The following is a 26439-nucleotide window of genomic DNA, read 5'->3' on the forward strand; positions in this document are numbered from 1 at the left end:
AATACACAAATATTTTTACTGATTGTTGTATACATTTACAAACTTTTATGCTTTCCTATCTCAAGGCCTCCTGAGACCAAAAGCTAATGTCTAGAAAATGTTTCATTTCTGACACCTTTACCAAGCAATCTAAATCTATTGTAGTGCACTTGCCATTTAACACATTAGAACACAGGAACGTGTCTAAATGATGTCATTGCACTTTTAATGTGGATCTATACAAGATATGTACCCAGTTAGTACAATTTGAATATTTAATAATTAGACAGGTTGTTACGATGACGATTTTAAGGATGTTTAAACCAAATTGTAAATCCTTTGTAATTCCTCTGTATACAGTTTATTGTGGAATAAAACAAAATGTAAACTATATTTACCATATTTGAGTGTCGCCTGGGACTCCCTCATGGACCCTAGCCTAGACTAATTAGGGAATAGATTTTGTACCAGGATGTCTGAATGTATGAATTGTTGCCGCTGAGTGCTGTATTTAACCTAAACCACCTCACTAAGCAAACATCCAGCCCTATAATTTAATAATGATGTCAAATGTAAGCTCTCTTTGGTGACTGTGGGAGTGCTGAATTACTATAGGTCTGTATTTATGGATAGTGCTTAACACTATTTCACGGTTATAAGGTAAGAAAACGCAGATTGTTTTTTTTTTTATGTAACATGGAAAATGTACTTAAAATGAGAAAAAGAAATCATCAAAACGGAAACACTGTATGTTTTTCAAAGTTTTTATTTATTTTTCCTTAGTGGAACCAAGAAGCACCCAAGACAAATCTGAGTTTGGAAAGAGCTACTTTCTCCAAAAAAAAAAACAAAAAAAAGATTTAAAACTTTGGATTTAAAGGCCTGGCAAAGAACAACTGTTCAACAGCTTGTTTTTATTGAATCATGACAAGTAATTGACTGTGTTTTAGGCAGATATTGTGTGTAAGACAGAGAAGCTAGATGGTACTTTAAACTTACAAGCACACATAAAAATGTGCCCAAAACAATGGCCTATTGTGTAGATCCAGAGACATTCAGTAGAACAGGAAGAGAGACCTGCATCTTGACAGAAATAAGGCCTGTGGTTACACTGATGTTTGCCTTTAATTATAGAGTCACAAGTATTTAAAAATGCACATCGTATATCACAGTAACCTATTGTTTCAGAGCACACATACTTGCAACATTTTGGCAAAGGGCCCAGATGGGTGATACTAATCAGACAGTTTCAATTATTTTCTCCTACCTTTCTGGTTCATGAGCCACAGACCCCTTCCTTCAGTCATTTAGCTTCTTAACTAGTGAGACATATTGTGGAAACTCAAGGCTATTCATAATTTTAAAAAATGGAAGTATGTCAATTAAATATTAGCAATTCATGCTTTAATGCATACAGACAAGTAAAGGTTGAACAGAATTCATTGTAAATGAAGGTTTTGAAAAAAGTCTATTCTGTTTAGAAGTACCAAGCACGTGACATGTAAATTCGATGTATAGTTCTCACATTATATACTAATTCTGTAGCTAAGTCTAAGGTGATCTATATACCCAGAAGTTTCAGCTGAATTCTAAAACACTGTTATATCAGTTCATGCAGGTATTTTTATAAAAAAATTTGTTTTATATTAAAATAGTTTTATAAACAATTTTTGAGGTGACTGACTCTCCCCTCCCTGCACTTTTGCTTCTTCCAATCACAGTGCTTGCCCATACTGGTCCCACAGTGGTGGGGCAGCCTTCCCAACATGGTCAGGAAGAGCAGAATCGAGCAGAATCTTCTGATGTTGAATGAAGACCCACCTCTTTACACTGCACCTTGGTTCCCCTCCCATCTCCACCCAATAACACTTCAACCTTTTGTACTAATTCAGGTTTGGTTATTTTTATGGTTTTATATTATTTGCTAAAATTATACTCATAGCAAGTACCCTTACTGACTGAACCATTGGGAGCCCCTCAAATGTAGCTGTCTCAACATATTATCCAAAATCCAAAATGATTTTATTACCCCTGTAATATTGTTGTGAACTGCCATCAAATTATCATGCTACAAATTTCCTCTGTTGCTCCAATAATAATACTATATTGAACCCCATTGGGTAATTTGTCATCTGCATTTTACCTATCCTAGCTTGAAACAGTGGGCAGCCACGGTGGACTCGACCCCAGGAACTCCCTCTTTCTAGGCAAGAGCGCTAACCAATGCGCCACCATGCCGCCCCTATATCAGTGCATATTGTGAAAGGCTGCTCATCGCCAATCACTAGTTCTGCTTCCAGACCATGAGGTATGACCTTCTGCAGCGTGTCTGTTTTTTAATAGGCCCTGAAGAACATTGAGCAAGTCTTTGACTGTATAAGACAGAGACATGGAATCATCTGTTTTATGGAAGTGCGTAGGCTTATTTTGCCATTACATTATATTACAGGCATTTGGCAGATGCTCTTATCCAGAGCAACGTACAACAAAGTGTATAACCATAACCAGGAACAAGTGTGTTGAAAACCCTCGAGGGAAGTACAGTTACAAGTGCAGGGAACGACCACATAGTTTAACTTGGACCCTGTAGGTTAATCTGATTAACACAAACAAAAACAGCAACAAAGCAGTCTATGCAAATAATACAAACAATAGTTGAGTAGGCACGAGTGCAATAACTAAGTCAACCAAGATAAACAGCTTATCTAGCTACAACCCTAAGATTACATAGTCAATTAGAGACTACAGGGAGGTAGGGAGGGATGGGGAGAGGTGCAGCCTGAAGAGGTGAGTCTTCAGTCGTCGCTTGAAGGTGGTCAGGGTCTCAGCTGTTCTGACCTCCACGGGAAGGTCATTCCACCATCGTGGAGCCAGAACAGACAGGAGACGTAACCAGGAAGCGCAAGTGTGATGAGGGGGAGGTGCTAGGCGTCTGGAGGTAGTGGAACGTAGGGGTCTGGCTGGCATGTAGGTTTTGAAGATCTTGTGGAGGTATGCTGGGGCTGATCCCTTGACTGCCTGGTATGCTAGGACCAATGTTTTGAATTTGATGCAAGCCATAACAGGCATGATGATGTCAACATTTATATTGAAGTCTGACATTCTTATTAAATTCTGTATTTTGCCAAAGCAAATGATCGAACTTGATCTATGAATATGTTTTAACAAATAATGCCATTTTTTTTACAGTTTTGAGTTCAAAGCCAATCTGTGAACATCATGCCACATGAAGCCACCGCCTGGATAAGAACTTTATTAGTCTCATGTCCCAGGTCTCATTCAGCTACTTGTTAAAATGCTCCTAAACCCATGTGGTTTGCTGGTTCTCTACTTATCTAGAGTCAGGACAGCCAGAGTGATCACAGAATCAGGTTTTTTCATATTAGTATATACGTATTTACAAGGTAATTAAAAGGGAATAATGCCAAACGATATTACAGAAATGTTCTTTGCTACCAGCAATATTTTTTACCCCAGTTCTTTCCTGTTCTCTCCATTTGGAGCGGTAAATTCCATACATGGATGATGCAGGTGCTGACTGCAAGTATTGGAATGGATTGGAGAATTGTTCTGATGCAATGAGAGAAGGAAATCCCTTCTGTTCGAGATCCTGAGGCCACAACCAGTTATGCATTGCCTGAAGGTGCTGACTGCCACAAATACTAATACCAAACAGTGTAACTGCACGGAAAATTCAAGCCGTTCCAGTCACAGTTAACAATGTTATATGCTATTACCATCAATAGCTTTGAAACAAAGCCTGCATTGCATTTGTGTGGAAGGCCTGTACGCATTTTTTAAATTTGAGGAATCTCTCTACACAGTATGTAAAAAATAAGGTGCAAGAACAAGCTTGTATTCTTTGCTGAGATGTATGGTAGTTTGATTCAATTATAGGCTTTAAGATAGAATAGTTCTCTCCTGATTTTCTCCAGGCTATACCCTCTGAATAGGGTTAAATATCCTCATCACCCAAACCATAATTGTGCCTCCAGCTAAGGAAGTGATGCTGGGGTTATGCAACAACTATGAATTACTTTACACACCCAGTCACAAATCATTAATAGTGATCCTAGAAACATAGCCCCCTATCTACAAGCCCATCTCCAAGTTTTTCTTCTGATGGTATTAGAACATTTGCAGCTGTAGCATGTTTATAATCTGCTTATAACATATCCGTGGCCAAGCCTCAAACCTGCAACTATGCTTGTGCTTGTGTTGAGCACCATTAGTGACTGTTTCACTCAGTAGAAGGTTTAAATACATTTATCGTACAGGCAGAGTCTTAAAAAAACCTGCATTTCCAGCACATCCTCAGATACACAGGAATATGGAGAGCGATGTCTTGAAAGACCAGAATATTTGTAAATTCACATTCCTGAATTTATATACAAAACCAGCAGGAGAAGCTGTTTGTTAATGCTGCAGTGGCCTGATGGGATGTATTTTACTGCAGCTCAGAGTATTAAACACTGAATCTGTTTATAATTATGTGCACATGTTATAGCTTACTGTATAATCGTATTAAGAGAAGAGGAGAAATAAACAAAAATATGACAGAAAACAAAGCGCAAGTTAGACACAGCTGCTGGTGCACTTTGCAAACGGAGCCTCACCTTGCTCATTTCTATAACCCGTTGGAAGCGCTCACAATGTATGTTTTGTGCAACTGTCATGCCACACCACATGAGTACAAACTAAGATTGTTTGATGAGGAGAACAGGCCATTCAGCCCATCTGGGCTTGTCATTTTGCCTCCTGTCTAGAGATTATCCAGCACTGTGTCAAGCCTGGTCTTGAACACCCCGAGGGGTCTCTGCTTCTACTACATGACCTGGCAAGCTTTTCAATGCATGCAGAAAACTAATGACAAAAAGGGACCAAAAATATATACATTTTTTTAATGTCAGCGTTTACAAAGCATAAGGGAAAGTTAGGAATAGGAAAATATAAACAATGGAGGAATTATAGTATGCAGATGGTTGCTGTACAGATATGTGGGTATTACAATATCACGATTTCTTTTAAATTATGCTACTGATGTCCACCTATCTTTTAGGAACGTTTAAATTTGTTTTAGGTTACTGTCATTTTATGTTTGCTACCAAATAGGAAATGTACGCGTACGTGCACAAATTTCATGAAACCCAGGGAGACACTGGGCTAATGTGGTTTTAGTATAGTCGCTTTTGAAAGTGGACCGGTAACCATAAGGATGGAGACATTCGCGTGTATGTCCAGCTCTTGTGCAATGTTATTATTTGTGCGGTACATTATCCAGTTGTGTGTTTTGTCTGGTTCTGCTTAAATGTCCAGGTCCTTCGCTCCAAGGCTTTTGAATATTTGTTCGAGCATTTGTATTATCTGTGAATAGTTTACTTCGGTCAATTGATTCTTCCCCCGATAGTTCTCGGAAGACTGCTTGGTGAACCATTGAGTGTCACATGGATTTTTTTATTCTCCGTGCACGACGATTTCAACTGGACTAATCATATAGCCAGAGATTGGCTGTCCGGTAAGACATAGGGATCTTAAAGACAGTGTACCATTACAGGTAACTAGCGCAGACACATGAAACTCTTCGAAAGAAGCGCTCGCACGTAAATAGCAGAACTGATGGCAACGTGCTAAGTTCCGCAAGTCTGCAACGTCAATCAAAGTCGGTGTGACCAGCCCCCTTTTCCTCCAGGCCAGCAGGTTGTAAAGTCATTAATGCATTAAGGTTTCTTCTCATTAGACCTCTTAACGCGAGTCTTTTTAAGCTGTGGTTGAGGCTGGGGGTGAGGCGTTCGTGTTCTTAAATGAACCATGTACTGTCTTTGGAGCGCAAGATTCGCTGCTGTTCTTATTCACGGCGCAGCCTTGCTTCTCTGGATTTTTGCGAAAGCATCCAGCGCCAACATTAAGGTAAATCGCACACTTTTAACTTTTTTCAATGTAAGTTAACATTTTTCTTGTTTAGATTGGATGGTTTTTTAACTGCATTTCAGCTTGCGTTGTACTTGTCTCGCAATCGCTTCTGTTAGCAAACGTTACAGTAATTTGCCGGTTGTATTCTGAAAGCACACTGGAACCATACTCAGGAAAGCACTTCCCCCAAACTTTTAAAAGTGAAACACGTTTGCATTAGAAATTAGGCTAGCCAGTTCTTCTTAAAAATGTTAGTATTTTCTAGTGTTCATGATTTCTCCCTTAACAGTTACGCACTTCTTTTCATACCCCTTTTGTGGTCTTCAAGCTTAAAGATCAAAGCCCAGCCGGGGTCTTAATGTCTCCCTGGAATTTCCAAAGTTGTTGAAGTGGCTGCCTATTATTAGGCTTCGTGGTCCACTGGGTTTAAACTAATGAGGCCGGAGTCACAGAGAAAGGTATTGCACAAACTGAACGGGGTCTCCACTGAGTTCGTGAACCGAAACACCGTCGCATGGAACCACTTTAAATTAAGTCAAAGACGGCTATACTCAAATTTATTCTAGTTTAGATTGTACATGAGTAACAACCTTTATCTAACATTATTTCACCTGTGCTAACTGGCAAAGTAGGCTATTTTAAAACTGTCGTATGGAAATATACTTGTATGTCCCTTACTCGCGTTATTTTCTTAAATTTAGGGCAAACATACATTGGCAAAGTCTGACAAATTAAATATTATGCATAATATTTGCAACTGTGGGTGTATGTAGGTTTTTTTTCCTGAGTTGATCCTCCACCTGATCACTGCTCTATGGCTTGATAATATTATGCTGACGTCACCAAGGCGTCCCAGCGCTTCCCTCTCTGTCGCCAAGTTTGACTTGTACTTTCTGGGGGGTCCGCAATTTGAATGCCTGGCGCATTAAAGTGATTTTTTAAAGGGGCTGTTGTCTGTTTAGATTCCCAAACATCCAGAGGGTATCCAGACACAAAACACATGGGCTGACAGATTCCAGTTTGGACAGGCTTCAGGTCCCTCGCTAAATGCGCGGGGAATAACAGTTGGATGGCTTTCATGTGTGTTTGGGTTTTCGCAGAAATGTTCATTGCTACGAAAGTTTTTTTTTTGTTTTTTTGTTTTTTTTTACATTACCATGCGTTTATTAATGTAACTTACAATTAAAATACGTTACAACGTATCCTACATCGTACAAACACGCAACGTAGCTGTTTTTTCGTTTAGGGAAATATTGTTACATTTAAAGACATCTATTGTATATGCAACACAAAATATACTGAAAATTATTTCATGATGCTAGCCAGCGAGACTACAAAACAGGCCAAAATTGCTGGACAAGCCCTTTAAAATGGCCAGGGGTTGAAGGGGGCGATTAACTTGACGTCTAGACAAGAAGAGTCGGCTTAATTCGCCCACCTTTGTTCGCCCTTTCATCTGGCTCTCATTTGAGGGGCCGTGTTCCTTCTCTCTCTCTCTTCTCAGAGTCATACACACACACACACCCTACCTCCCTCCCTCCTCACCGCTCGCGAACTCGGCTTTTTATCTTGGCTTGCCTTTGTACTTAGAAAAGACAAGAGATTCATAGCCGGTCTGGAGCTCTGTTTCGAATTTAAGCCGTAGCGTCTCTTCTTTCCTACACCACTTTTTTCAGACCCAATGCTCTCTTTTTGGGTTCGGCCTGTGCTATCCCAGGGGGTCGTAAGAAAACAGTTTAACCCGAAGCCTCCTTTAACCGTGTCACACGGATTAGACTAAAAAAGAATAAATGCTCCCCTGGGAAGAAACCGTTAGAGCTCACTCTGGGAGAAATGTTCCTGCCAGATGTATATAGGGGCGCGTTTACAGGATATCGCTTCGAAACCGTTGAACCATCAATGAAATTAATAATCTGTAGGATCAATGGCTGTAAATATGATCACGCTGGCGATTTGATTCTATCCGTTGGTTATTCGGAAAACGGACATGGCAGACAAATAAATCGTGCGGAAAGGGCTGTGGTATTTTTCAGGAGTTGCAATTTTCCTACTGGAACCGCGCGAATATCACTGGGCGTGATCATACGGGGTTCACTTCTGAAATTACTCCTGTGAAAGAGAGCACTTTTGAGCGAGCGACTGTTGCCAAAATTTAGTCCCGTTTAGAATGGCTTTACAGCGGCGTCTCTGTTTAGTTGCGGCCCTATTTTTTATTTATTTTTTTGCACAGCTGTGGCGAAGTGACACACAGAGAGGAGGAGGCGTACGTCTCGGCTGGAGCTCCAGTGGGCATGAAAGTGGACAACCCCTCCCACACACATGCACACACTTGCTGACACACACCCATCCGGAGTGGGGACAGGGGTGAAGAACAGTTTCTCTGTCTCTGCCAGGACAGTAGTGAGGCAAGGGCTGAACCCCAGCACCAATCTGAAGAGGTGGCACAGTGGTGGGGGGAGTGGAGCAGCTGGTCCACCTGCTCTCGAACCTGTGGAGGAGGGGTGCGGTCACAGGAACGTCACTGTCTACAGCAGAGGTACACCGACTCACCAAGCCACACAGTGCATTACAGTGCAGCGTTTATCTGCTTGTAAGCGACACTCCTTTTCTGGGTGGCTGACGTATTCTGTGCATTCATCCACTGCCATCACATGAGGACTTGAGTTTAGGTAAAGGCCAAAGTCAAACCAGTGCATAAATGGATTAAATGAAAGAATCCTACCTGCTGACTGAAAGCAACACACCTATAGCACCTCTGACAGATTTTATTTTATGGGTCTGTACTCAGCTGGATCGACCTCACACTGAACCCTCTATTTGTTCTGGGTGTGTCATTCCTCATCAGTGGGTAGCCCATAGTTTCAGCTGAAACTGGACCTTGTTATTTTTTCCTCCTGTTATATTTTCAGTGTAGGCTCATGGTTGAGATGGGGGAGGCTGAAAACATGTCTTGAACCTGTTTTTTATTCTGTTTTGCATGTTTGACAAGCGTGAAAATTTGGAATACCCCAAGTATCACCCATCTGCAGATCATTTTAAACTCTAGGCTCTAATGTGGTGCGTTTATGTTTTGTTTTCCTCACGTGAAAAATAAAAGAGTAACAAAATAGGATGCGTTTAAAGTCAAGACTGATCTTCACTGTATTCTCTCTGGGTCCCAATAGGTCTGATTTACAGTCATCTGTTCTCTCTGTTATCATTAAAATGTCAAGATGTTTAGTGGGAAGTAGAGTACACTAATGGACTGTTCCCATTTCTCCACGCTTGGCAAAGTGCACTTGGGTACTTGCACACATTGGTGACGTATTGTGATGTGGAACGTAAATTTGCATTTAGTGTGAAAGTTTGTATTAAGTGCTCAAGAGCTTGGAGACTTTTAAAACAGTCGGGTCAATCTTTTTGTTATATGTCCCTATATAAAATAATTTATTGTAGTCACACCACTATTAATAGCTGTGCAAAGCTTGATGTGGGCTTGGTACCTACAAACAAATTTAGCCTGCTAACATTATATACCATCATGATGCTACAATATGAATCATAAAGTTACAACATATGCACCTTTGCAAACGTCTTTCTTGCATTTATATTTCCTTGGTGGCATTTTCCTCCAATAAACACACAAGCCGTCAAACTTGCGACTGGCGTCAAGAATAAACGTCACCAACTTGCTGCATGGTAGGTTTGTGTACTTGGCCAGATATTGCTCAGGAGCGGTCTTGGCATAAGTCTGAATAAAGTACACATTCAGTGATTATTCCAGTAACATGACACACTTGCTCTCTTACACTAAGAACATTAGCATGCATGCCAAGAGCCCAAGCATGCAAGTGTGGTCAAGTGTGCATATTAGGACAGCCTCTTAGGCAATTATGTGTGCGCTTAGGAGAAATAGACTATGGTTAATCCTAATTTAGTCTAGTCCCCTTGGCAATCATTCATATTTGAAAATGGGTTAATGACAATTGGTAGTAGCCTTCTCCACTTAAAGTCTGCAGTCTTGGGTCAGAAAACTTAATTTCAGTTTAAAATTGACTGCAGGAGATTAAGAGAAAATATGAATGTGTGTGTGTGTGTGTGGAGGACAGAAGATAAAAAATATGTCTAGTTTTCTTTTTTTGAAACGTACTTTAAATAAAATGTCATTATTATTATTTTCCTGTTACTTAAAACTAAGATGGATGTGCTAACTATATTGTCCTCCCGCATAGTAAAGAGGATATTTGCCCTTGAAGAATTACTCTCAGAGCACTGAGTGACCTGAGGAATGTCTCGTGGAATGAGCATCAATCCACTGGCAACCAGTCCACCTGACAGCCATAACTCTGGCCAAAATGACAATGTATTTATAAAACAGCTTTTAAAGCAAACAGCCCGCTGTTCTCCTGGAGATTACTCTGCCGATAAGTGCCGAGTTTGAGCCGGTCCAGCTGGCTCCCATTAGTGCTCCCCGTGCGCGAGAGAAAAAAAGAAAAGGAAAGGGGGCAGAGAAAAAAGAAAAAAGGAAGAGTCTCACATCTGGCCATCCAGGAGTTTAGCAAGAGAGCTGTGAAAAAAAACGGGAGAGTCCAACATCTGCAGTCAGATTAGGTGGGAGTGCCGAGTGTGAAACCACGATGCGTTCCCGACTTAGGCCCGATGCTATGCTCTAGGTTCCAGACAGGTTCCAGACTAGCGATAGCCTACCCGGAGATTCCTGTAGTCTTCTGTTGAACTGAATGGTATTGGTGGTTCACGCTTGGATGCTAAACTGCTTTCAGCTAATTACATAAAAGCAGCCATGTTTCTGCAATATGTTCTTGTTTGTTCATTATTTCCCCTAGGCTTATTGCAGCGCAAAATGTCAACACCTCCATCTGTGTTGGATCCTCAAAGCAGTACCAGCTGTGTCCAAACCAGGTATTTACTGATTAAAAGCCATTGACTGTAAGTGTGATATAAGCTGGATCACCAGGGGTGGACTGAAGCATGAAATTGGATACAGTATGTCGACTACAATGAAAAATTCTGCCTTATGCAGGGATGAGATGGAGGCCTCCCATTCACCAGGGCTTGGGGACACTGTCCTGTTGGGTCTGTCAAAATAAACAGCTGTAATACAGCCTTTTTATCCCTTCTTGTCTAGCCATGCCCAAGCAACCGGATTAGCTTTAAACAGCAGCAGTGTTCCTCCTTCAATGCCAAAGCCTTTGGCCGCCGGCACTATGTGTGGGTCCCCCTCTATCCGGGTAAGTCCTACCACAGGAAATGAGACCGTCTGTTGCAGATCCTCCATTAGATCTGGCTGGGTGTTTTGGGTGGTTCAGGCAGTTAATGTTGTGATGGAACTTCTAGGAATCATGTATCTCTGATGTGATTCTTGGATGAAGATGATTTTGGTAACCATACAGGGGAGGAGTGAGGAATGCTTATTCATTTACTCAAAGAAAGGTTACTCATATCCGCTTGGTGGGTTGTACCTCTTTTGCCACTATTTGAGCAACTTCTGCTTTTTCATTTTGATTGTGTCCATTGCTTTAGTGTGCTTTAGAGCAGACACATTTGTGATCCCCAAATAAATAGATAGGTCTAGATAAGTATTTTTCTTGGTTTGTGCAGTGAATGTTCAGATGGAGGTAAGCATTACCTGGAGGGTTGGGTAACAAAACCTAGTACCACTATGGCACTGGTTCCCATATGACCGGTACTTAATGGACTGAATTGCAACGCAGATGTTGGTGCCTCATTTTGGTGCCACACGCCTTCACTTGCTAACATTACACTCACTCTGTCACCTCAGTTAGTGGCCACATGTAACGTTAGCAAGCTAGCTAATGTTAAACTTGGTCAGAATGCCAGAAACAAAACAGTGTAGATTTTAAGGATAAAGTGTAATTTAAACAATTAAATAAAACAATTCAGTTGTTCAGTTTCTTTGTCTTTGAAATAAAAAGATGTTCTATAATGTTGTCAATTGCTCTTTATTTTAAAGAAGGTATCAGTTCAGGCTTCATTTAGGCACTGGTACTATTTTAAAAGTATCGTTTTAGCATTGGTAATCTACATCTAAATTATACCCATCCCTAATTACCAGTATTGAAATTGTATGGCTGAAAAGACAACATTATAAAAGAAAGAAAAGTGAAAGGGTTACGTTTTAAGTTCAAGGGGGGCAGTGTGGCACAATCTGTGGGGCGGTCAACTGTTAGCCTGTGTGTGGGTCCCACATGTGGGGGATTCTGTTCTCTGCCATGGCATTTTCTGTACTGTGATCCCGTATCTGTCTGTCAGCCTCTCTTTTTGGCTGGACCGCAACAGCGGGGCCAGCCCTACAAACGCAAATGTCTGTGACTGACTGAGTGACTGAGTGATGAAGTTACACCATTGGTCGGCTGAGTTACGAAGTTCCACCGTTGGTTGGGTGGGTCACGTGTGTTAGGTCCAGCCATATACTAGGTTTTGACCTGGTCTTGTTTCGCTTTCTGTGTGGAATGAGGGAATGCATGAGGAGGGCTGACGGCATGCTCTCCTTATAAAGTTAAAAATGGGGAATTTAGTTCCATTCAGTGACCATGGAATTGGCTTTATAAGGACCATTGAATTAGAAATATGTTAACGTGTAGTACGACCTCTGCAGCCAGTCCTTCCTCTAGTTCTGAGCTTATGATGTAATTTCCTGTTCAGATGACTATACCAGCATTTCCAATAAACCATGCGACCTCCAGTGCACCACCACGACGGGGGAGAGGCAGCTCCTGGTGCCAGCCCAGGATGGTACCTACTGTCGGGATGGAATCTACCAGGGTGTCTGCATTGAGGGCCATTGCCAGGTCTAATTTATGTTTCAATTTTTCATTGGGCTTTAGGGAAGCCATGAGCACTAAGTGAAACCCCAGAACTATTTACAAACAATTATTCATCCATTTCTCAGACCTGCTTATTAAATCCCTTTTTCTGAAGATGTCTTGACTTCAGCCCAAGAAAATGCCAAAACCCATTCTTACAGTATTATTTGTTATGCTAGTACATCACCATTATTTTCATATGCCATATCTTTAATTTTAGATTTTTCCAATGGTTTGTTTTCGTATTTCAGACTTTGATTAAGCACGTTATGTTGTTATACCAGTGGTCCTCAACCCCAGTCCTGGAAAGCCATAGGGTCTGTTGATAAAATTGCTACTCAGCATGTAATGATGCATAAAGCAATTGATTGCACCACTCTCCTCACCTGGTATTAGGTATGAGTTGGTTGCTACGGTAAAAAAAAAACAAAAAAAAAAACAGCAATTGTGGGCCTCTGTGTTTGGCCAGAAAGCAGTAGGTTGCTCGTCCAGGAGTGATTTTTGTTCTTTGGCTCTTGCACAATTTCTGGTGTCTACATGTTAACTCTGCTCTGCTCTCCCATCCCTCCACTCCTCCTGTGTGTGGGGCTACAGATGGTGGGGTGTGATGGGAAGCTGTACTCCAGTAAAACGGTAGATAAGTGCGGGGTGTGTGGCGGAAATGGCGGCTCCTGCTACCGCATCTCCGGATCTTACCGAAAAGGAATCACACAGTTAGGTATACCTTACACTGGCACCAAGAGGTTGTAAACCCTCCCCTTGCTACTCTCAAATGCTCTAGAAACAGACATAACTTTTGTATAATGTGTCAAATGTCATGATGTGCTGAAAATGTAACAGTTCAAACCATTCAGTGTTCATACTGAATATGTCATTCATAGCAGTGTGAATAATTGAGTGTGAAACGCACCTATAGTTTACCTAAATAAACAATGCAAAAATCGGATGTATATATCAGCTGGAAGAGATTGTAAAGCTACCGGTGGCTTGTTTCTGAGGGGTTATCCATATCTTTCATTAGGTTATCTGTTGATAACCAACATTCCGGTTGGAGCTACTGACATCCAGATTATCGAGCGCCGGAAGACTGAAAATATCCTGGGTAAGACTCAGACTCACTCAGAAATTTCACTCAGACTGACATGCCTAGTGAATGCTTGATTAAAATTCATCTCCTCCCACAGCTCTTTCGGATGAAGCTGGGCACTTCTTTTTCAATGGCAACACTGTCATTGACAACCCTAGGAACTTTCGTGTGGCAGGAACAGTATTCAAGTACAGGAGACCGGCCAACCTCATCTCTGATGGCTTTGAATACATCATTGCACAGGGACCCACCAACCAAGGCCTGAACGTCATGGTAGGTATTTAGGTATGTAAACAGTAGGCCCATTACCAGTGGAAGTGCTACCTAAACATGCATATTTTAAAAACCTTGAAATCACGAAATCATACTTGTTTTTCATGTTGTCTGAGTTTTAGTTTGCAATATGGCCATCTGGTTTGGTGAATTTGGTGGTTTGGAAATTTGCTAAAGGTCAGGTCTGGAGACCTTTTTTAAGCGTCAGTTATTCTTTTGTTCTTCCTCAAGTACTACAACTTGAATGGGAAGATGCCCCACATCACGTATGAATACACAGTGCCCCGGTCTCCCGAGCCCAGAACAGCGCCCCCTCTGGCAGCCGCACCTGAGGCGATACGGAAGAGCGTCCTGGTGGCCATGCCACCTCCGGGCATGGATCATGGCTTGAATGACACTTCGATGGAGCTGTTCTACAAGGACAATGAGATCGATGTGGGTAATGGGCGGGGACCTGGGAACCACACGACCCCTGTGGTGACCGACAAAGTCTCTCCGGCTGTGGACCTGGACTCTGCCGAGCACCTGGTGTGGGAGCTGCAAGCCCCGCTCAACCTCTCCAACCTGCCGGGGGTTCTGCTTTTCCGGCCCGTCAACAAAGTCTTCCGGAACAAAGTGGAGCACAAACTGGATGACCACGACGGACTGACCGAATTTGGTGAGTCCCAGTTTGAGAAGATGCCCCAGGCCTGGCCTGCCCTCTGAGTTTCGGCCCTGAGCCTGAGCTCTGCTGGGTGCCTGTTGACCCACTGGCTTTGTCTGTGACACAGAGTCATTACTGCCAATTGAAATATTAATGCTTTGGCACAAACGCCATTTGGAATTCTGTTGTTATCTTTGGCCAGTATGGATACAGTGAGCTTACAGGCACACATTGGCTGTATTCCATTTCACCAAAATTGTTATTCTAAGTACTGTTCAGAATCATAGGCACCACGGAACGCTGCCTACTAAGGCGCTTTAATTTGGCTGAATTTGAAGGTAGCAACAGATATCCTTCAATAGGTATAATGTAAATTTTTGTGACGACCTTAAAAATGTTTCTTTCTGTTAAAACAAAAAGGGACAGCAGTAGATGTCTTTTACAAGTGCAGTATGCCAATCATGTGAACTTATTTGGTCTAAAAAATCTGTTGTTATAATACACATTTGAGTAATAGTTTGGATTTTTCATTAATCATAAAGCTTTCCACAAACAAGAAAGTTATTTGCCATAATGTTACTAGCGCAAATTGTGCTCTTGTGTACGATGCGCAAATGCATAGTGATTTAGACGCTACTACCTTCATAGTCTGTTTTATTTGTGAGGGATTACCTTTGAGTGCAGTGCCTGTTGGGGAAGGGGCATGAGCTGAGTGGTTTCAGGCGTCGTTTGCGCTGGTGGCAAAAATGGACTCTTGGAATGTGGAACAGGTGGTTGTCTGACCCCAACAATGATGTGCCTTCTCTCCTCTTCTGTTTGCGGAATTCATGGACAGGATATCAGGGCGCAGCTGACGTCTGGAGTGTGTCTGGTTTGGGGGCATAAGAGTGGCATCTCTGCTGTTTGAGAATGATGTCATCCTTTTGGCATCATCACACTGAGGCTAAATACTGGGCCAGCCAGTGGAGGATGGGCACCCCTTCAATAGCCGGGTTGCCTCCTTAAATTTCTTCCCATTGAGCGTTTTTTTTCTCTCTTTTCTTTAAGTGTTTTTCTTGCCACTGTTTTTTTTACCTCAATCGTTTGCTTTTTGAAGGTTCACATTAGGTTTTTTTCCCCAATTTTCTTTTGTATGTCCACCGTTAAGTGTCTTTGTGATAGTGTCTCAGTAAAAAGCAATAAGCAAATAAAATTGATTTGAATTGAAGTTGCTGCTGAGTGTGGCACAGTTGGAACGAGGATCAACACCTCCTAGTCTGTGGTGCCCTACTTGATAAAAGTAGCTCTTCAGGTGAAGGGGGGCAACCGCACCAAGTAGAGGAGTTCAGATATCTTGTTCATTAAAGAGGGTAAAAGGGATTGTGAGACTGACCTCCAGTTAGGTGCAGTGGCTGCTGTAATGTGGGCATGTGGGTATCAGGCTGTGGTAGGGAAGAGGGAGCTGAGCCACAAGGCTCTCAATATACCGGTCACTCTTTGTTCTTACTTTAAAATGTGGTTACAAGCTTTGGGTAGAGAGTACAGAGAGTGAGACCTTGAATACAAGTGGCTGAAAAGGGGTTTCTCTGCAGGGTGGTGGGGCCAGTTGAGATGGTTTGAACATCTGGGAAGGATACCCTATGGGTGCCTCCCTTTGGAGGTGTACCGGGCACATCCAACTGGGAGGAGACCCTGAGGCAGACCCAGGATGCACTGGAGGGATTTTGTCATCCAGCTGCTCTGGGAATGCCTAGGGATCCAACAGGAAGTGTTGGAGGAAGTTGCTGGGGAGAGGGACTTCTGGGCTGTTCAGCTTTCCCTGATGCCATCATCACCCTGACTTGGTGGTGTAAGGAAATGGATGGATGGATGGAGAGATTACCTAGATGCCTATAAAGTCTGCTGTCTCCAAACATGTTAAACATGTTGGCTTGTTTTCTTCCAAATTATAAATGGTCCACTTTTCTTTCTAATCAGGAGCAGATTCAAACCTGATTGATGGGCATGGCACGGCCAACCAGAACAGCTCCCACAATACAAGACCCCTCCTCCGGAGTGTGTTTCTGGGACTCCTCTCCAAACAGGCAGGTCTGAGGAGGGCCTGTAAGAACAGCTCCACCCTCGATGTGCTCTGTCCTGACCAAGAGAGCCCTGAGGTCCGCCGAAACTCCAGCACCTCATTGGACAACAGCGTCTCCCTGGAGGTGTACCCAGGAAGCCTGACCTCTGACCTGCAGCTAGGCCCAGAGGATGATGCCCCTTATGGGGTTCTAACAGAGATAGAGCACACTTCCAACAGCTCCTCCCATCAACAAACAAACCTATTCCACCTGCATCAGGTAGAGCCTGTACAGGCCCCCAATACAGAGAGGTGAGCTGTCTGGGGGGGGTGTCACTGTGACATATTTATTTGACATTATATGCAGTCTTTATTTATATCAAATGGACATGTGCAAGTGTTACATAAAATTCAGAAAATTAACTATTATGCATTGTGCCAGAGTTGGCTATAAGCTAATTTACCTCTTTTCCCCTCCTAACAAAACAGTGAGTGTGCTAGTATCTTGATTTATGCCAAAATCTGTGGTATGCTGGAACATTAGTTAAAACGTCCATAATTCATCACGAGTAGTGTACATCAGGGGTTCCCAAATTGGTGTTCCGGGACCTTCAGCAAAATATGAAATACATTTCTGTTCTATGAGTACTATATTAATAGTTCTGTGTTTTAGAAAATACATATTTTAGGCTTTCAGAAAAATAAGGCTTCCGAATTACACATTCTTGGTAACGTACTGTTCATTGTAATTTATTGTGACCTGTATTTATGAAGCATATGTGCTAAACACAGTATTTGATGTCCCATTTTTGATGGAAGCACATAAAAAATTGGACATAAAATATTATGTTTAGCTAAATGTATGTCGCTAAACATATGTGTACTAGCATGCTAAATAGTCTTTACATTATAGTGTTTACAAAGTAAAATGTGTTAATTCAGATACCATTTGGTCCTCATTGGCTCAAACCTGTTTGGGTATCATTTTGGTTCTGAGAGGGGCTTGAGCTTAACATTCTTTGTAAGAGCTGGTGTATGTAACATTTTGAACAAACTTTATCATTGGCCCAATGGCTAAGAAGCTGTGATGTTGCATACTTCCCCCCACGCCCCCTCCCCCATCTCCCCTTCTCCACAGCAACGAATTTGAGGTGGGATCGCTCGATCACGACATCAGCCTGGCTGACATGTACAGATGGAAGGTATCTGCGTTTGCACCCTGCAGTTCAACATGTACCACAGGTGCAGCTACGAGCCACACCCACGCCCTGCTGTCTGCGTCCTCTTCGGCCTTAGCAACTCGCACGTGTTCTCAGAGCATGATGTCATAGCACAGCTCCTCCAAGGGTTATAATCATAGCTCTTGCTCTCACTCTCTTTCACTTTCTCTCTCCCTCTCTATCCCTCTCGGTCTCTCTTTCTCTTATGCTTTTTGGGAGAAATGTTGGGGGATTTTAGTTTGATGGTATGGCCTAACTGCTGAATAAAGGTCAACAACGTACTGTGCCAGTCCACTTTGAAGCTTGAGGTAGTGAAATGATGCCCAAATAAAGACTGGAATGCAATGTAAATAACACCTATGTCTCTATAGAGGTAGAGAGAACCATGCACTGAGTGTATGACCCTTGAAGATCTTCAAAATGCCCCAAATGTGAGTTATTTACATTTGATTCCAGTCTTGTATGGCCTGACTGCTGAAAGCCTATCTAAAGAAGTCATGTCTACAACTGTTTACTGTTATCATGCAGTACAGTATTTTGTAAGATGAAAACAATTCACTGGTTACATTAATAGCATACAATAAAATGCAAAAGTATTTGTATAGGGACACAATTTCTATTTATTTAGGCTCTGTACTCCCCATTGGTTTTGACATAGAACAATGACTAAGAGGTTAAAGTGCACACTGTCAGCTATAATTTGAGGGTATTTGCATCCATATCGTGTAATCTTTGTAGGAATTTCAGCCTTTTTATGCAGTTTCTGCTTTTTGTTATGTACCAGCAACATATGAAATAATCCTGGTAAAAGTACTCATTTGTAACTATGGATGCCTGACTCTGTCAAGATGTAGATCTTCTTATTCATGAATTTGATAGACTGATGCATTGTATTATTTTGAATAACTGTAAGAAAGTCTTCTGTTCTTAAATGGTGAAAAATATTTTACTCCAGGAATAAGCACATCCTACGCCATGTGCATTCGCTACGATGGGTCTGAGGTGGATGAGAGTTATTGCGATGCCTTGACAAGGCCGGAACCCACCCATGAGTTTTGTACCGGGAAAGAGTGTCCACCAAGGTCAGAACCTACTTAGACCTCAAATTTAGAGTGTTGGCTTTCTCATTTCTTGCAGAAGACTTATGTCAATTTAAGTCAATCAGTGAATCAATTTAGTGTCAATTTCGGTCCGTCTCAGTGTTCAAAATCACGCCAGAGATTTTGATTATTGAGATGATTTTTTGATTTACTATGAAAATGTAAATATGGAGATATTACATCACATTACCTTTCATAAAAATAAAAAAAATGACCATGGTTCCTGTGCTGCAGGTGGGAGACCAGCAGGTGGAGTGAGTGCTCTCGGACGTGCGGTGAAGGATACCAGTTCCGCACCGTGCGCTGTTGGAAAATGATGTCCCCCGGGTTTGATAGCTCTGTGTACGACGAGCTCTGCCAGGCCAGCGAGTTGCAGAAACCAATGGCCCGCAAGGCCTGCAAGAACAAGGGCTGCGGCCCGCAGTGGGAGATCTCCGATTGGTCAGAGGTACGAGCATGTGGTGAATTGCGGTCGATGTGATTCGTCACGGATCCCACCTGTGTTTTCCCTTTATTCCTAAAATATTAAGTACCCTCCCTTTTACAAGGTGTCATTTGCACATTGGAGAATGGCTGTTCAAGAGTCTGTTCATCCCCATAATATCGGCTGGGCATTAAACAGTTCTGTGACACTGAAATGTAGCTGTTCATTGGAAATGTATTACATCTAAAGCTTATGTATTTATGTATTGGCCTTATGTATTTAAAGTAAGCCCAAGTTAACCAATCAGTAGTGCCGAGTGGCTTTTGTTGCCATAGTGATATCTGCGTTTGTCTTCCCAGTGCTCCGCCAGGTGTGGAGAACGGGGCCTGCAGAGTCGGGAGGTGCGCTGCTCCATGGAAACGCGTCTGTGCAATGACTCGGTTCGCCCGCTGAGCGAGAAGGAGTGTGAGGGACCGCCTTGTGACCGAAGGTGGACCGTGTCGGACTGGGGTCCAGTGAGTTTCTTTATAACAGATCTATGAAGGCTTGAACAGTAGTATATTTAAAAACCAATCTATCGCGGGGCACATACACCATTCTCTCACACACTTATACAATTTAGAGTCTCCAGTTAGTCTACCTGCATGTCTTTGGACAGTGGGAGGAAACCAGGGTACCCGGAGGAAACCCACGCGGACACGGGGAGAACACAAACTCCACACAGAAAGGCCCAAGCCTAAATTTTTACTATCCCCGATAACATAAAATAGATACATAAAAGACATTTAATAGGAGAAAGTGATATCATATAGAGTTCATAGGTGCAGTCTTAATCCAGTGTATTTGTGCATTCCTGGTATGCTTTTGTTTTGGAATGGAAGCTGAGAGAACTTCCTTAACCCTGGCGATACCAAGCCTTGCATACACACTTACACATGTGCGCAGTCAGCGTGTCACAGTGAATTGATTCGCTATCTCTCTTAAAGTGCTCAGGACCCTGTGGTACGGGCCGGATGACGCGCTACGTGGTGTGCAAGAACAGTGACGGGAACGTCATTTCAGATGGGCAGTGCGACCTGGACCTGAAGCCGCTGGCCGTGTACCCCTGCGGGGACAAGAACTGCCCCGCCCACTGGGTGGAGCAAGAGTGGGAGCAGGTACGGTATCACAGATGGGAAAGGGGCACAGATACAGTTGACACAGGAGGGGAGGGGCTGTGGGTTAAAGTTCAGTGACACAGTAATGGCTTCCGATGGCTTCCTGCACTTCTTCGTTCACTAAAATTTTGTATGTTACGTAAGCTGTTACAGAGACTTGGCCAGAAATAAATATTTCAGATGCAGCTTGCAGTACTATACTGCTTATGATATACGGTTTGATTTTATGATGCACTTTGCACCTAGTCATCCTGTCGAAGTTAAAGCCTTGTAAAACTTTGTTGAGTTCACTTAATCTTGACTCATTAAAGAAACGTCAGCATTCTTAAGTAGACATAACATGTTCTCCTTTTTACAACTCAACTTCCATTTTTATCATCTTTGAGATGTGAATTGAATAACATTTTGACCCTGATTTGGCAACATTCAACAAGTTTGGTCTGTTTGTGCTTTATTATGGCTGCGAGTTGCTGGGAATGTGTTTTTGATATAATGGAAGCTGCTGGCTATACGTGTTCCTATAGACCCTCCATGCTTGCTCTTTAGGTTGTTAAAATTGGGTAGCAAAGCTGCCCATAGCTGAGATATCTTTGTAACACTGTATCTTGTAGCTTCTGCCTGAGATATCTCTCTAGCCAAGAATCTTAGTAAGTAATGTTCATTTTAGCCACTCTCCTATCATTTTCCATGAAACATCTGAAGTTCTTTCTCTCTTTGTTGAAGCTGAAGTTTCCCATTTTGATGCTCTTTCATTTCATTATAATGAATGGGCATGACTAAGAAAAAGATCTTTCAATGAAAGAGTGTGAACAAGGGTGCTGCTGTGATAGTAGCAGTTAAAGATTAAAGCAGTTTAGCTTTCACCCATGGTAACCAGTTCCAGTCATGCTTAAATGATTGAATTTGAGAAACATTATGAAGTTGCAAGTTTAACTTTTTAAATGATGATGTGTCTTTACGAAGTGACCGTGTGTGTGTGTGTGTGTGTGTGTGTTTCAGTGCAACGCTACCTGTGGGCGGGGGGTGAAGGTGCGGCAGGTGGTGTGCGCGGGGCTGGAGAACGGGGTGTTTAAGGAGTTCCCGGAGCAGAGCTGCGATGCGGCCCAAAGGCCAGAGGAGAGTGCACCCTGCTTTGAGCGGCCATGCTCAAAATGGTTCACCACTTCCTGGTCCCAGGTATCTGCACACGCACGCACTCTTTTCATCAGAGAGATCACCAGCCAGTAAATGCACACACTTATTGCTCTTCACAGTATGCGTTTGTGTGCGGGTGTATCTTTCTATGCGTTCGTTTACGTGTGGGTGCGTGCGTGTGTGTATGTATGTATGTATACATATGTGTACGTTTTCTCTCCCCGCTGCAGTGCAGTAAGACGTGCGGCTCAGGGGTCAAAGTTCGGGAGGTGAAGTGTTACCAGGGGGCGGAGCTGGGACACAGCTGCGATTCGGCGCTCAAGCCTGAGGCCCGGCAAACGTGCGAGGTGCAGCCCTGCCCCACTGAGTCCCCAGGTATGATATGCACCGCTTGAGCTTAGATGGGTCCAACAATACGACCTCATGGAGCAAACTCACCATGACGGAGATCTTTTACCTGCCTGTTTACTGTGTGCAACCCAACTGGTACACAATGACGGGTGTACACTATATTGTTTCATCCAACAATACGACCTCATGGAGCAAACTCACCATGACGGAGATCTTTTACCTGCCTGTTAAATGCGTGCAACCCAACTGGTACACAATGACGGGTGTACACTATATTGTTTCATCCAACAATACGACCTCATGGAGCAAACTCACCATGACGGAGATCTTTTACCTGCCTGTTTACTGTGTGCAACCCAACTGGTACACAATTACAGGTGTACATGTATATTGTTTCATGCAACAATATGACCTCATGGAGAAACCTTACCATGACAGAGATCTTTTACCTGCCTGGTAACTGTGTGGAACCCAACTGGCACACAATTATAGGTGCACATGTATATTATTTAATAATTAGGAAAAATACCATTTTGAATAGAATGCACAAAGGTTACTGTATGGGAGTCAATTGAATTGAACGAGGGGTATTTTGAGAAATAAACTGCCATTTGCGGTCTGGTGACCTCAGCAATACAGACTGACTGGTAAACCAAACAGGGTATAAACTCAGTAGCATGGGCACATTACAACTTTTCACGCTTATTGTACGATACATAGATTTATTTTCTCATTATCGCTGGTGCAAAAAAGTAAGAATTAGAGGGGCAGTATTTCCATTTACTCAGAGTGCTATCTGTCCAGATTTTGCTAAATGTCCTAATAATAATAATAATAATAATAATAATAATAATAATAATAATAATAATAGAGCCCTTTTAAGCTGAGCTTCTTGATCAGAAACCACCTTCTTGCTGGGAGACAGCTTTTCATTGTTCCCTCACTGACACATTGACTGTTATATAGCTAGAATCATCCCTTGCTTTCCACTAATACAATGGTCAGTGTATCTTTCTACATTGCACTTTTATTAGTCAATAGTTTCCAGTTTCATTTTGTTTTTGAGAATGCAAGATGGGTGGCAATTTTGCTAATAGAGGTATTCTACAGACGGGATGTACGCTCCAGCTTACTTAATTATATCTTTCAAAAAGCCAGTATCAAAAAAAGCTATGTTTTAATGCCTTCCTGTTCATGGCTTCTTTTATTTTTGGTCATTATCTAACAATCTAAAGACCTAACAATCTAAAAAATGAGTAAAAAAGGAACCATTCCAATAATTTCTTTTGAATTGGTGTATTTTGATTTCCCCGTCAAAAGTTAAGAACATTCAGTTCTGAATCACCCCCATTGCCCAAGGGTCCTGACGTTCTACTCTACTGTTGTGGCGGGGCGAGAAACAAACAAGCCCGGTAAAACCTGGCAACCTTTCTAGCGTTTCAGTCTTTCGCGGGGTGTGAGTACATACGAGTGATTTACGTCTGTTCCTCTCACAGTGGATGACCTGTGCCAGGACAAGGCCACTGCCAACTGCGCTTTGGTTCTGAAAGTGAAGCTCTGCACCCACTGGTACTACAGGAAGGCCTGCTGTCAGTCCTGCAAGAACAAGGCCCAGTAGCAACCGTCAACGGCAACCTCTCACTCTAGAGAGGGCCAAGACGGTCCACAGAACAGGACGCACTGTAACCAGAACTCATTTTCATAGATTGTAGAGTGTTTGTAGGGCCAGAAACTGGCTCTCGCTAAAAGGTGCTATACTGGGTATTGATCCTCAGGTAGGTTTGGCCTGGCCTGGCCTGGCCTGGCCCAACCTGGTTTGCCCTGGGTCGGTCTGAGGGGTAGCTACTCAGACTCCGCAGCAGGAGAGCCCATGGGTCTTGGTCAGGGTCACCAGTACAGATGATGATCGTTCAGCTCATTTTGGAACCTCCCTCCCAACACTGTAGACGTCCCTTTTCTTTATCGTTGTGTGTACCTGTACAGACTTTTTTGTATGTTTTTTATTGAGTGCTACAGAGAAGCAGAAATAAAGCCAAACCTTTTGAAGGTTTGGCTGCTTATTTGTGCTTCTCACTCCTCTCTTGCCAAACACACATACACATGTGCACACACACACACACACACACACACACACACACACACACACATGCACATGCACATATGCACACACACACACACAAACGCATGCACATATGCTCACACACACGCACACGTACAACACACATAACACACAGCATAATACATATATTTTGTAATTAGTGGCCAATAATCTTGCCTTTATTTTACTAAATAGTCAGTGACAAATTGTAATGAATGTTGAGTACACTGGTAATCCTCCACACACTTTTTCTAAAATATTGAGTTTACTTACCATGGTGTTTTATCTTGATATTTAATCAAATGTTTACAAAAGCATTCCCATTAACAAAGAGCAAACGTTTCATTAAAAAAATGGACAACATGGATTTCATTTATTATGTTTGTAAATCTATTGTGAATGTCTTTAAAAATATAAATTTGAAATAAAATTAACTCAATATAAATATGAATGCATGAATATAATAACAGTAAGCAAATAAATGAGCTATGGAATTGGAGTGAGCGGTAGGGAAGCCTTGTCTGCAGTTGGCGTAGAGGGACTGCATTTTTGTACTGTACACATGGTACTGTACTGTTTTTTTTTTTTTTTTTGCTGTTGTAAAGGCTGGAGTTGCAGTACATAATGTTTTGCCATTATACATCACACTGCCACTCCTAACCCCAACCCATAATGTCCTCAAATTTTGAACAAATATTGCTCTGTACGGGGGCAGGGGCAGGAGAAGGAAATTTTGAAAAATGACATTAAAATGTTGGAAAATTTATACTGTTAAACAGCTTGTTTATAGTTTCATTTAAAAACTGAGTTTGGGTTTCTACAATGTCCATGCTGTTGCTCAGCTTGCTTGCTTCAAATAATAATCTGGCAAACATGGCCTGCCAACACATTACACACTTGCTAACACGTGAATCACACCTGCAAAATAATTTGTCGTGTGAGAGCTTTTCTACCCTTTGCAGTCTTGAATTTTGAACTAAGCCTTCTTGGGTAGTTTGATCATCATCACATGCTAACAAATGCTCAATAAACTAGAGTCCCAGTTGAGTAAAGGTAACATTTACTTATGTTCTTATTCAGTTTTAAGGTCTACATGCAGCGAGTAGAGACCTAAATAAAAAATAATATCTGAATCAGTGTTCTTAATGTTTCCTGTGGTTGGTGCTTTCGATGTGGCGTAAGTGTCTCTTGAGTTTGACATATGACTAACCCTGCACCCTGGAGAACACAAGACGTTCCATCTGTCAAGTAACTCTGCACGTAACTTTAGCAAGTAACTTGGGCACTCAGAAGCTCATCATTCTTAACTGCAAGAAATCAGAGAACTCGCTGTCATGACACAAGCTAAAGGTTGCTCCTCTTGGATGGTGACAGTAAATTTTTCAACAGGTTTAGTTTTCCTAGCCAGTCGTATCAGAAAAGCTCTGGATGCGGCAGCATCTGCTTGACGTATTACTGTAAAAGCTGAATTGTAGATGACATTAATGTGACCTGTAGTACCACATTTATGCATCACAGCAGTAGGATGTTTTTCCATGTAATGGCTGCTCATCGGTGAATGCTCAGGAGTGTTTCTTGAGTGATTGACATTGCAAATGTGTTCTTAAAGCCTCTTGACTCAAAATGGATTATGCTGTACCAAGTAATCAACAGATTATTTTGTGTATTTGCCTGCCTGCATTCCTGTGTGTGTGTGTGTGTGTGTGTGTATGAGTGATTCCCTTATAAATTGCTGTTTTTTTTCCATTTAAGTATACAGTAAAGCAAGTAGTGCCCAGTAGGTCACTTGTTTAGGATTAATTTATGTCTACCAGGCCTGTTTGAGAGTTTTAGCTTCTATAAAACATAAACATGACCTTATATGCTTACTGTTCTTTTAATTGTCAAATAAGCAAACATGAGATGATAATTTATTAAAGTACACAAGCAATGCGGTCTGTGATATACCAATTAAAATATTTTTGTTGGAGGAGAGTCCATTCTAGGGCCATTATGGTTTGGAACCGTTGTGTAGTGAGTGTAGCTCGGCTAGTTCGCTAGTGAGGCACAGTAAAGGTGAGGTAAAGCGATGGTCTCCTAGCAGGTTACAGGTGACAACACTGGTGACGCAACCCTCAAAATAATAATCATAATAATAACGACATTGCTGTTAGCCATGATTTCACCTTTAGCTGACTGACCACCTTTGATTTCACCTTTAA

At 42.1% G+C, this 26439-nt stretch overlaps 1 protein-coding gene across 1 annotated transcript; it reads left to right on the forward strand.

Moving 5' to 3' along the window:
* The first annotated feature begins 5430 nt into the window (after nt 1–5430).
* On the forward strand, nt 5431–25379 carry si:ch211-267e7.3 (ADAMTS-like protein 2). The gene is made up of 18 exons (XM_035421012.1): nt 5431–5886; nt 8283–8425; nt 10713–10788; nt 11015–11117; nt 12553–12698; nt 13308–13431; nt 13735–13815; nt 13898–14073; nt 14305–14731; nt 16673–17066; nt 17893–17996; nt 18930–19056; nt 19309–19522; nt 19858–20013; nt 20485–20655; nt 21655–21831; nt 22020–22164; nt 23637–25379. Exons 1-18 carry the CDS (start codon nt 5788–5790, stop codon nt 23756–23758), a joined length of 2985 nt encoding a protein of 994 aa, XP_035276903.1. The 5' UTR covers nt 5431–5787; the 3' UTR covers nt 23759–25379.
* Nucleotides 25380–26439: the final 1060 nt, after the last annotated feature.

The sequence above is a fragment of the Anguilla anguilla genome, chromosome 6 (assembly GCF_013347855.1).
Source record: "Anguilla anguilla isolate fAngAng1 chromosome 6, fAngAng1.pri, whole genome shotgun sequence".
Classification (NCBI taxonomy): Eukaryota; Metazoa; Chordata; class Actinopteri; order Anguilliformes; family Anguillidae; genus Anguilla; species Anguilla anguilla.

Bases quoted from the DNA above. Each gene is read 5' to 3' on its own strand.
- si:ch211-267e7.3 (XM_035421012.1), top strand. From the start codon at position 5,788: ATGTACTGTCTTTGGAGCGCAAGATTCGCTGCTGTTCTTATTCACGGC. The intron at 20,656-21,654 runs GTACGGTATCAC...TGTGTGTTTCAG, and splicing joins TGGAGCAAGAGTGGGAGCAG to TGCAACGCTACCTGTGGGCG. The intron at 21,832-22,019 runs GTATCTGCACAC...TCCCCGCTGCAG, and splicing joins TCACCACTTCCTGGTCCCAG to TGCAGTAAGACGTGCGGCTC.